Source organism: Nicotiana tomentosiformis, chromosome 9, assembly GCF_000390325.3.
Source record: "Nicotiana tomentosiformis chromosome 9, ASM39032v3, whole genome shotgun sequence".
Classification (NCBI taxonomy): Eukaryota; Viridiplantae; Streptophyta; class Magnoliopsida; order Solanales; family Solanaceae; genus Nicotiana; species Nicotiana tomentosiformis.
In genome coordinates, this window is record NC_090820.1 from 728,189 (window position 1) to 740,172 (window position 11,984).

General features: G+C 39.5%; 1 protein-coding gene across 1 annotated transcript; it reads right to left on the reverse strand.

Annotated features, from left to right (window-relative positions):
* Positions 1-6,712: 6,712 nt before the first annotated feature.
* On the reverse strand, positions 6,713-7,156 carry LOC108943499 (uncharacterized). Its single transcript, XM_018767610.2, has one exon. The coding sequence runs from the start codon at positions 7,154-7,156 to the stop codon at positions 6,713-6,715; it is 444 nt and encodes a 147-aa protein (XP_018623126.2).
* Between the last annotated feature and the right edge of the window lie 4,828 nt (positions 7,157-11,984).

An 11,984-nucleotide genomic window follows, 5' to 3' on the forward strand; every position in this document is an offset into this window, starting at 1 on the left:
AATATCATCAACTAGGGAGTGGAGACCTTATGTTGGAAAACAAACTAGGGAGTGGAAACCCTATGTCTAAAATAAAATCAACTAGGGAGTGGAGAGCCTATGTTAAAAAAGCAACTAGGAGTGGAAACCATATGTCTAAAATAAAATCAACTAGGGAGTGGAGACCCTATGTCTAATATAAAAATCAACTAGGGAGTGGAGACCCAATATTGAAAAAGTGACTAGGGAGTGAAGACCCTATGTATAAAATAAAATCAACTAGGGAGTGGAGACCCTATGTCTATAATAAATTCAACTAGGGAGTGGAGACCCTATGTTTGAAAAATGACTAAAGAAAGGAGACCTTATGTCTAAATTAAAATCAAGTAGGGAGTGGAGACCCTATGTTGGAAAACAGACTAGGGAGTGGAGACCCTATGTCTAATATAAAAATCAACTAGGGAGTGGAGACCCTATGTCTAATATAAAAATAAACTAGGGAGTGGAGACCCAATATTGAAAAAGTGACTAGGGAGTGAAGACCCTATATCTAAAATAAAATCTACTTGGGAGTAGAGACCCTATGTTGGAAAAGTGACTAGGGAGTGAAGACCCTATGTCCAAAATAAAATCAACTAGATAGTGGAGACCCTATGTCTATAATATCAACAACTGGGGAGTGAAGACCCTAAGTTAGAAAAGAGACTGGGGAGTGAAGACACTATGTCTAAAATAAAATCAACTAGGAAGTGCAGACCTATGTTGGAAAAGTGACTAGGGAGTAGAGACCTTATGTCTAAAATATCATCAACTAGGGAGTGGAGACCCTAAGTGGGAAAAGAGACGAGGGAGTGAAGACACTATGTCTAAAATAAAATCAACTAGGAAGTGCAGACCTATGTTGGAAAAGTGACTAGGGAGTAGAGACCCTATGTCTATAATATCATCAACTAGGGAGTGGATACCCTATGTTGGAAAAGAAACTAGGGAGTGAAGACCTATGTCTAAAAGTAAAAATCAACTAGGGAGTGGAGACCCTATGTTGGAAATGCAGCTAGGGATTGGTGTATCCTATACTACCATGATTTTGAAATTCCTTTCTTTTATTTATTTTTTATTCATTTTAATTTTTTTTAATTATTTTTTAGGGAATGAGTAAATGCGGGAAAGAATTTGAGAAGACTTCCCTTTTGGAGTCGTTGTTGCTACAGAGCTGTTTGTAGCTCCCGCGCGGATTCTTCTTCTTCTTCTTTTTCTTTTTTTTTTTTTATTTGCACCTGCTTCTTGCAAGGTTGCCACTAGTTGTTTCCTGAACACCACTTTCATTTCTAGCCCAGAAGAACCTTTGGCTTTTCCAAACATTGCCATGACGGTCGGTCACGTGGGACTTAACCTTTTTCAACTTTATTTTGCCTTTGTAGGCCTTTGACTTCTTTCTTCCAATTTTAACATTAGAGCATTGGGGAACCTTTGGCTTTCCAAACTTTGCCAAGATGGTTAGCCACTTGGGACTTAAACCTATCAGATTCATTTTGCCCTTGTAGGCACTTTAAATTTGATTTCCTCATTTCAAGAGTTTTTTATCTCAAAACATCAGCCACCATGGGCAGTCGGGGTTGACTTGATGCCCCTGTCGAGTTTGGGTGCCTCTTTTTTACATATTACCTTGTATCAAACGAGAGCCCTGTAAATCAGTCTTGCCATCCCTTCTTTGCCTTAGTTTTGAAACCGAGTTAGACCGAAAGGGATTCAAAGAAAAACAAGTAATGGAATCGACAATGAATTTAGATAAGAGGTATCCCTTTCGGGAAAAGGAAAGAAGGACTAATCTGGTGTATCTACGGATTTATATGAACATTATATGCCTTTTGGACCGTATGCCTGATCTGTGTAAATCGTCTGAATCTCATAAATTCATCACAACTTTTGCCTCGAAACCGAGAAACCTTACCCAGGACTGTCAATACCAATGACTGTGAAGATTCTCTTTTCGATCAGTAGTGCCCTTTGCGGGTTTTCACCAGCTGACCTCTCTCATTTATCTTCTCACCATCGCCTTATAGTTCCCTTTGCGGGTTTTCACTAACAAGACTCTCATTTTCATTTTCTCTGCTCGTCATCGCCTTATGGTGCCAGTGAGGGTTTTCACTAATAAAACTCTCACATTTTATTTCTCTCATTTTTGTGGCATCAAATCAAAATGGTTGTATCCTCCAATTCTTAAACATTCTCGTTGATTGATCGGAAGGACTTGAAAAGGATTTGGGTAAAAAGGATTTGAATTGAATTACAACTTTGGAACCTTTCAGGCGAAACCATCGCCGAACCATTGTAACATCTGTCCTAGTTTTAACTTTTGGGGAAATGAGGATTTTTATTTTGGTGTGACTAAACCCCAGAGAGAGACTGCTTACGTAACCTTTCGGAATCAAGTCAAACGTAGTTCGAGGAACTTGAACTTATTTTTTGATTTTTTTTGTTTTTATTTTCTCTTTCTCCTTTTTTTAATTCTTTCTTATTTTTCCTTTTTTTCTTGTTTTTCTTCTTCTTCTCTCTTTTTTTTTTCAATAACACATTCAGGTTCCAAAAATGGTAATCAAAGAAAGGTAATAGGCTCAAAGGGTTGGCAAAAAGGGTTAATGAAAGCCTTCGTCATCCCAATCAGAGAACATTAATACTATATATAGGATCAAATATAGTACCTTTGACTGCATCCGCATTGACAGTTGTTTCAGGGACATTTCCTTCGATTCTTCCTAGATACAATGCTCTCTTTTGGCAGTACTCTCGTTACAATGTATGGACCTTTCCAATTTGGAGCCAATTTTCCTTTAGCTTCTTTATGAGACGGGAAGATATGTCTCAAAATGAGTTATCCTCTTTCAAATTACATGGGCTGCACTTTCTTGTTGTAGACACGGTCCATTATTTGTTGGTACAACTGCCCGTGGAAAATTGCGGCCAATTATTTTTCATCAATCAGTACAATTGTTCGATCATTTCTTGACCCAATCTCTGTCCTCAATCTCGGCTTCAACACTGATCCGAAGAGAGGGAATCTTAACTTCGTTCCAATTTTCTATTTATTTTCTTACAAGCTATATCTTCAACACATTCTGCTTCTTGATTCATTATTTCGAGGTCTGACAGTGTTTTAAGATCTAGGCATGAAGTCTGCAAGCATGTCATGTTATGAAAATCTGCATCAACAAAACTGAAAAGAGAATAAGAAAGGTGACAAGATTGAAGAAAAGAGACATTCGTTAATGATGAAATATTTATTTGATTTGATTTTTATTTATTTTTTTAATTTTTAAAGATAGAAGGGTTTACATCATAAAGTAAGACAATAAAGTAAAACATCCGGATTACACTCTGAAATAATTTGGATGTAGAAAGGATAGCAAGACCGGCTACCGAGACTCCTATCTAATAGGGAACTTTCACGTTTGGCGACCGTTTTTGGCTTTTCTTCTGTCTCAGCAATGGCTACAATGGCCTTCAGTGCCGAATCAAATACCTTATCTTCACAAATCATTCCGACCATTGGCCCGGTGTTGTGAGCAGGCAACAAATTGTTTGTCACATCAGGAGCCTCTTCGTCTTGAAGAACGATTCTTTCAGCTTCAATCAAGTTTTCCACTACCCTTTTGGGGGTCCAACAGTCATCCGTACTGTGTACCACTGCTACAGAGTGGTATTCATATATAGCATCAGCTCAGTGCGAGGGGACTCGGGGTTCGGCAGGTTCGGGGCCACTGGCTGTAACAGATCTAACCTGATTAGCTTTTGGAACAAGCTTGAATACGATTTAACAATAAGGATGAACTAATTCTTTCTGAAAGGCTCTCTTGGGCGAGGATTGTATTGGGGAACATTTGGTTGGGGATTATATGAAGCTTGGTAAGGATGGGTATTTCTGAAAAGTGGAGCTCGATTTTGTGTATAATATTGTGGACGCGTGTAAGGTTGCACGTTCATCACCGCATAGGGAGGCGGTGCCACGGCATAAGCAGCATCTTGATGGGGATAATACTGTTGAGGGACCTTAGAAAGCATATATGATTGTTTGAATGTCGTGCGGGCCCCCTTCGAGCTTGAAGCCATCATGGCTCCCTCTTCTCTCTAATTTTTGTTCATCAAACTCTCCAAACTATTATGAGCGGCTTGTGATGTGGCCATAAAGGTAGCATAACTCAAAATTCGGCCCGTTCTTAAATCATTTTTGACCATCTCCCCAATTTTGATAGCCTCAGCAAACGGCTTACTCAAAGCAGACATCATGTTCTGGAAGTAGTCCGCCTCATGGGCCTGTAAGAAGACCGCAACCATTTATGCTTCGTTCGTTGGAGGCTTTACCCTGGTAACTTGCTCATGCCATTTGACAGCATATTCACAGAAACTTTCCGCGGTTTTCTATTTTAACTTGGACACAGAGTTCTCTTTTTGGATTTTTCACTCTTGCTTTCTTTTGTTTTTCTTTTTTTTTCGCTCTTTGTTTTCTCTTTTGTCACTGTTTTCTTTCTTTTCTCTTTTTTTTTTAACTCAATTTATTTGATGGCAATGATCGAATCCGATGGAGATTGCCTACGTATCATGACGCCACATAAATTAGATCTTGTGTAGTTCGAGAAGATCGAGAATAAAGTACATAAGCCAGCTCTCTTTTTATTGATTTTTTTTCCTTTGGGAATTTTTTAAAGGAGGACTTCTTAAAGGAGAAGGAATTTTTTTTTGCACAATCCACTAGACAGTGTACATAGGGCTATTTGTTTATATATATAAATCAAAAAATAAAATAAAGTGTCAGGAGGTCTTACATGATTAAAGTAATAAAATTTGACGAGTACATAGTTCCTATTATCATTGTTGTGTAATGAACTCAACATTGATAACACATTATGCAAACTAATAAGGTAAAGGAACTGATTTATAATAACTAGCCATGAAATGTCTTCACAATTGAAGCCCAGATGAAATCTTATATTGTTGCACATTTGACCATATTCCCAGTGGTGTATCAACTGTGAGCAAAAAGTATCCAGTAGCGTGCCTGTCCAATTGATTGTTTTAAGTATGCATCTGCATTTTCTTTAGGCATGTAACTCCTACGATCATCCACATAATGAGTAGCAGTTCCAATCGCAAAGATTACTGCCTTGGTGTGGCCTTGATTTTCTATTGATATGTCGTGTGTGTCTTTACATCTATCAATCCATTGCCACAGCAAAAAAATTTCCTCATGAAGTCTTGAAACCAGTAATGTACCTGTTTTCTCCAAAAGTATGGGACAACTATACTCACCTCTCAATGACAGTAAAGTCCAGCACTTACGTTCATGTGTGAGTATCCACTGTTTATGGAGAAAATCATGTGAACTGAAGCTATCGTCTGTTGCTCTAAGTGGTTGGCACCATTCTTGGGATGTCAAATTAATGAAATGCATTGGGGTGTTATTCCTTTTCCCCAATTTTTGAGTGCCAAAAGTTCCTGTCAAACAGGAAGTCGACCAATAAACCGGGCATATTTTGCTTGCGTGTGCCCTGTTTGAGCAGGTGGTCGTGTGATCTCCAGCATCCCTCTGTGTTAACCATTATTTGGTACCATTCTTGGGATGTAGTACTAATAAGGTGTGCTGGTGCTTTGTTACAGAATGCATCCAGTGCTCCCATATTTGAGTCCCAAAAGCCCAGGTCATGTATATTTGTGCCAAACCAATGCTGGGCATAAGTCTCCATGCTTCCATGCTTGTGTCGACTATTAGTACACCTTCAAGGGACTGAGCATCAAATGCTAATACCACCCTTTGAAGTTTTAGCGAATAGTAAGACATGGATACAATATAATTCCTTGATGAAAATGTTGAGTTGCTCCATTCTTTGCATTGCAATTCTTCCATATGACCATTTGAAAATAGCACTGCCTCGTCCAAAAACTAGGCAATATGTGCAAACTGTGAGTGTGGAAATCCTTTGAAACATGCATATTATAGCTGCTTGCTGGGTCGATTACATTCCTTAACATAATGGAAACTTGAACATGAAGATTGTCATGCCAAAATTCCCTCATAATGCTGTAAAGACCTAGCCAAATCCAGTGAAAACCCAGTGTTATGCTTGTGCCTAGCCCAGCTTCCCTCCCATTGGAATGAGTACTTAGTACTAATACCACCAAATGGGAGTTAGGCAAAGGGTAAGGCATGACAACAGTATCATTTCCTGCAAAAGAGAACACTAGGTTAATGAAAAATTAATTTTCCTCCTTTCCAATCTATGCCTGCCAATACTATACAGACAGGACATAGTGTTTCCATCATATTCCTTGTGTTGTATGTTGATGTCTTCTCCAGTTGCTTCTGTGATTTCTGTTAGACACAAACTGTTATGCATTGACTTCGCCTGGTTTCCTGTAAGTGTTATTGGAATCATACTGGACAGTGTTTGCTTCTTGTGTTTGATTCTCTCCTTTTGAAAAATGATCACCAAACTCTCCTCCATATGGATTTGAGCATGATGATCAAGCGTGTTCCCAGAATTCCTCCTGCTCCTGCTCCTGCTACTCTTTTCCCCCTCCCCTCCTAGGTTCTTGCAACCTTCACTCTTAGGTATGAACATTGTAACTTATCACTATTCACAATCTTCCTCCCCTTGACATCCAGATTGCAGAAACCATGGCATTCCAAAGGTCCCGTGTCTAGTGCATAATTAGCAATGTGATCTGCTAATTGGTTGCCTTATCTGAGTGTGTGTGATAACTTCCCATTACAGCTTTCCATTAATTCCTTTATCTCCTCCACTTCTGCTGCAATTGTCCATGGTGTAGTCCATACCCCTTGTATCACATTATTGACAAACATCGAATCTGTATGTAGATCAGTGAGTATGTATTCATTGTCCACACAATACTTCAAAGCTTCCAAGATGGCCCTCACTTCAGCTTCTATATTTGTTCCTTCTTGGATTTCTTTGCCACATGCATAGACAACACTCCCCTCCTCATTTCTCAGAACATAACCAAATGACCTCCTTCCTGGGTTTCCTTTCGATGCACCATCTGTATTCACTTTTATCCAGCCCTGATCAGGAAATTCCCATAGAACTTTAGTGTACTTCAACTTAGGAGTATATTGCTTCATCATGTTTATTAAATCTGGCCATTTGTGTGGGACATTCTGCATGCTTGGTTTTCTAAATTTCACTAGTGATTGAAGCATTGTTGAGATCTGGTATATCACCCTATTGATAGAAACTGGATCCCCACTGGGCACTTTAAGGAAACATGTAAGGCCAGATTTCAGTCTCAACAGAAAAACAAAGTTTTTGTAAAAAAGAGGGTAACTACTGCTAAAGAACCTAGTCCCTTATATAAAACTCGTGTGATGCCTGCTTGGACAAAATAAGTTCTGATTCATCCCTTTTCTCATTACAAGGGACCCAAACTTATTTGGGTTCCTAAGTCTAACCTTGATTTTCTTGTGCAGGGAGCAGTGAAAGGGAGCAGCCAACAATGGTACAAGGATAGTGGTTGCTCGAAGCACATGACTGGAAGCACAAATGATTTCCTTTCAATCAAAGCCATGCAAGGAGGGAATGTATCCTTTGGAAACGACAAAAAGGGATATATTCTGGGAATTGGAAGAATTGAGAAGTCTCTTTCTCACTCAATTAAAAATGTGTACTACGTGAATGGGTTAAAAGACAACTTGTTATGTGTCTCCCAAATCTGTGACAAGGGAAACAAGGTAGAATTTGTGTCAAAAACATGCACAGTCACAAATCTTGTGACTGGTGAGCTGGTTTTGGTGGCCAAAAGATACAAAAACATCGATGTTGCTGACATTTAATCTCTGCAAAATGGAGATCTCAGTTGTCTGAGTGTTGTAGATGATGATGCTGAACTATGGCACCGAAGACTGGGTCATGCAAGCTTTATTAAACAAGTTGGTCAAGAAGGACCTGGTTCGTGGCCTGCCCAACTCAAGCTTCAAGGATCACAAGGTGTGCGATGCATGTGTAAAAAGAAAGCAAGTCAGCTCTTCTTTCAAGCCCAAAAAGGAAGTCCGTACCTCAAGGCCACTTGATCTCCTTCATATGGATCTATGTGGACCTATGAGAATGCCAAGTAGAGGAGGAAATAAGTACATCTTTGTTATTGTGGATGACTATTCCAGATTCACTTGGACTTTATTTCACAGGTCCAAGGATGAAACATCTGAAGTATTTGTTTCATTTGTAAAAAGGATCCAAGTCAAGATGAGCCATAATGTATTAAGTATCAGGTCGGATCATGGCACAGGCTTTGACAATGCCAAATTCGATGAATATTTTGCTGAAAATGGCATCACTCATAATTGTTCAGCTCCAAGAACACCTCAACAAAATGGTATTGTGGAAAGAAAGAATAGGACTCTTGAAGATATGGCAAGAACAATGTTGATTGACAACGGCATTGCAAACAACTTCTGGGCAGAAGCTATCAATACTGCATGTTGCTTGGTAAACAGGTGCATGATCAGGTCCCTTTTGAACAAAACTCCATATGAAATGCTAAATGGGAGGAAGCCTAAGGTGACACATCTAAGTACATTTGGTTGCAAGTGTTTTGTCCTCAACAATAGTAAGGAAGCACTTGGAAAGTTCAATGCCAAAAGTGATGAAAGAATCTTTCTGGACTATTCATCACAAAGAAAAGCTTACGAAGTATATAACAAAAGAACTCAATGTGTTGAGGAAAGTATACATGTGATCTTTGATGAATCTCACCAATCATGTGGAAAGGATTCACATGATAAGATTGATCAAAAGGGAGAACAGTCAACTATCCCTGGTGAAGTCATTGACATGGAAAATGGAAAAACTGACATGATGAGTCACGTCAAGGAATCAAATGATGATGGTGCAGCTATTTCTCTAGCTGATAGAGAGGAAATCGGTTCCCAAATCACAACAACTGAAGTTGAAAATAGAGTTGTTGATGCAGTTCAAGGGACCCCACATGCAGAGAGAAAATCACAATCAGAAATACTTGGACCATCCCACAACGAGGTTCAAATGTCTAACTGGAAACAAAAAAGCTCACTTCCTCTTGAAAATATGATCACTCCCCTTGATTAAGGAATTCAAACCAGAACAAAGGCAAGAAACACGCTTTCCTTCTCAGCCTTTATCCTACTGATTGAGCCCAAAAATATCAAAGAAGCATTGAAAGATGCGGACTTGATTACCGCTATGCAAGATGAGCTTCATCAATGTGAGAGGAATAGTGTATGGCACCTGGTTCCATGACCTGTTGACAGAACTATTATAGGAACCAGGCGGGTATTCAGAAATAAACTTGATGAGTTTGGTAACACAACCAGAAACAAGGCAAGGCTGGTAGTTCAAGGTTACAATAAGGAATAAGGGATTGACTATGATGAAATATTTGCTCCAGTTGCGCGAATGGAGGCAATCAGAATCCTTATTGCCTTTGCGTCTCATATGGAATTCAAATTGTTCCAAATGGATGTCAAAAGTGTTTTTCTGAATGGCTTTCTAAAGGAAGAAGTCATTGTCAAGCAACCTCTTGCATTTGAGAATCATAAAGATCCTAAGCATGTTTTTAAACTTGACAAGGCACTATATGGGCTAAATCAGGCTCCTCGTGCTTGGTATGAAAGGTTTTCCAAATTTCTTCTAGAAAATGGCTTTACAAGAGGAAAAATTGACAACACCTTATTTCTAAAGAAACAAGGGAGGAACCTACTCATTGTGCAAGTCTATGTTAATGACATCATCTTCGGAGCAACTAATGATTCACTGTGTGAGGAATTTGCAAAACTCATGGGAAGTGAGTTTGAGATGAGTATGATGGGGGAATTAAATTTCTTCTTGGGACTGCAAGTTAAGCAAACTATTGAGGGGACAATGATAAGTCAACAGAAGTACATCAAGGAGCTTCTGAAGAGATTTGATACGGAAGGATCAAAGATCATTGATACCCCCATTTCTACTGCTACTCGTCTGGACATGGATGAACCTGGTTCTCGTGCGAATGAAACTATGTATAGAGGTATCATAGGATCACTTCTGTATCTCACAGCAAGCAGACCAGATATTGTTTTGTATGGGATTGTGTTCCAGGTTTTAGTCTAATCCTAAGGAATCTCATCTGAAGGCTGCCAAAAGAATCCTGAGGTATCTCAAAGTCACAAAGTACATGGTTCTCTACTATCCTTCAAGAGATAACTTTGACTTAATAGGGTATGTTGATGCTGACTATGTTGGTTATCTGGTGGATAGGAAAAGCACTTTTGGTATGGAACATTTTTTGGGCTCGTGTCTAATCTCATGGGGCACAAGAAAACATAACTCAGTAGCCCTTTCAACTGCTTAGGCGGAGTAAGTGGCAGTTGCCTCTTGTTGTGCTCAACTGTTGTCGATCAAGTAACAGCTCGAAGATTTCAGTGTGTTTTCTGATTGCGTGCCCTTACTATGTGACAACACTAGTGCTCTCAACATGGCAAAAAATCCAGTCCAACATAAGAAAACAAAACATATTGATGTGCGACATCACTTCCTTAGAGACAATGTTGATAAAGGGCTCATCTGCATGAAGTTTTGTAGCATAGAAGATCAAATTGCAGATATCTTCACCAAAGCATTGAGCAAAGAGCGCTTTGAAAAAAATCGCATGGCACTAGGATTGATAAAATCAAGCCGAGGACCTGGTCCCTCGATGATTAGCTACAAAAGAATGTACATGTAAAATAGCTGGAAAATATTTTCTAGCACAGTCTAACTCATCTTTATACCGTTACAGGTAGACACGCATGACGATTACAGAGCAGACAAGTAGCTAATGCATTGCATGTTGGTCAAAGGATGAGGCTTACATTTTCAAACTCTGTCAGGGAACCTAGTTCCTTTGACACAGGTTAGTAGTTCCTCTATACTCTCATGCACAATGTTTTAAATGGCTGAAATGGTGTCACATCATTAAATTGTCAGTTTATTTTTGCTTCTTGAATCCAAGCGTCTCAAACTTTATGAAGCGACCCGACTACCAGAAATTTATACCTAACCTGTCTCTCACTCCTCTTAAATAAATCCATTCACAATCACTTTCAGAACTGTTCACATCAAGAATCCAAAATTCCCTTTTTCCTTCTTCAAATACTCCTCTTCAACTAACTACACTCCACCATGTATGACAATCAGGAAATACAAAATGTTCTAAGCATCGTCCCCATTGTGTCCTCATTCGCTGCAACACCAGTGATAGAGCCCACACTCCATGTTCTGACTAGTCCAAACTCTAAGTTAGAGTCACAACCACCCTCTGCTTCCTCTCCAACCCAGTCGAGTTCTGGTTCTCATTGGAGTCGCAAAATATCGACTCCCAAGAAATTTGTGGTCGTGACCTCTACTTCTGCCTCGCCGAAAAAGATGGTTGACGAAGATAAAATGGATGGAGAAGAAAATCAAGAAATTTCTAGTCTACCAGTGGAAGAAAGTTCTGCTAAAGAACAAGGTGTAGGTTATACCAGTGATGAATCGACAATGGCATCCCCGGGCTTTGATCCTACAAGTAATGATCCTCTTATGTATTCTGAAGTTACTTTGGAGTTACAAAACCAGAAAGCTATAGAAAATATGCTTTCAATGCTGCTGAGGGAAGTCTGATTGAAGGTTATGAGAGAGTGTCTAAGTTTCAGGGGGAAGACAATGGTATAGAGGTCGAGGACAGGGAAATGGTGCCTGTTGAAACCTCGGCACCTGAGAGTACAACTGAGGAACCAACTGAGGGACATGATCCCTCCGCCCCAGAAGCGCCCTATTGCTCTAATACTGATAAAACCCCTAGTTCTTAACAAGAGTTCCAGGTCAGTATTGATCCCGCCCCCTCTCTTTATTTCTACGCTAAGCCATTATCAATTATGGTTCCTGCGATGTGATCTCTGTCTGAGGAGGAGAATAAGAATAGTGAGGGAGAAGATTATTATAATGTGGAGCTGGTGAGCTTCA

Excerpts from the sequence above, each read along its gene's own strand:
- LOC108943499 (XM_018767610.2), bottom strand. The coding sequence starts at position 7,156 with ATGCAGAATGTCCCACACAAATGGCCAGATTTAATAAACATGATGAAG.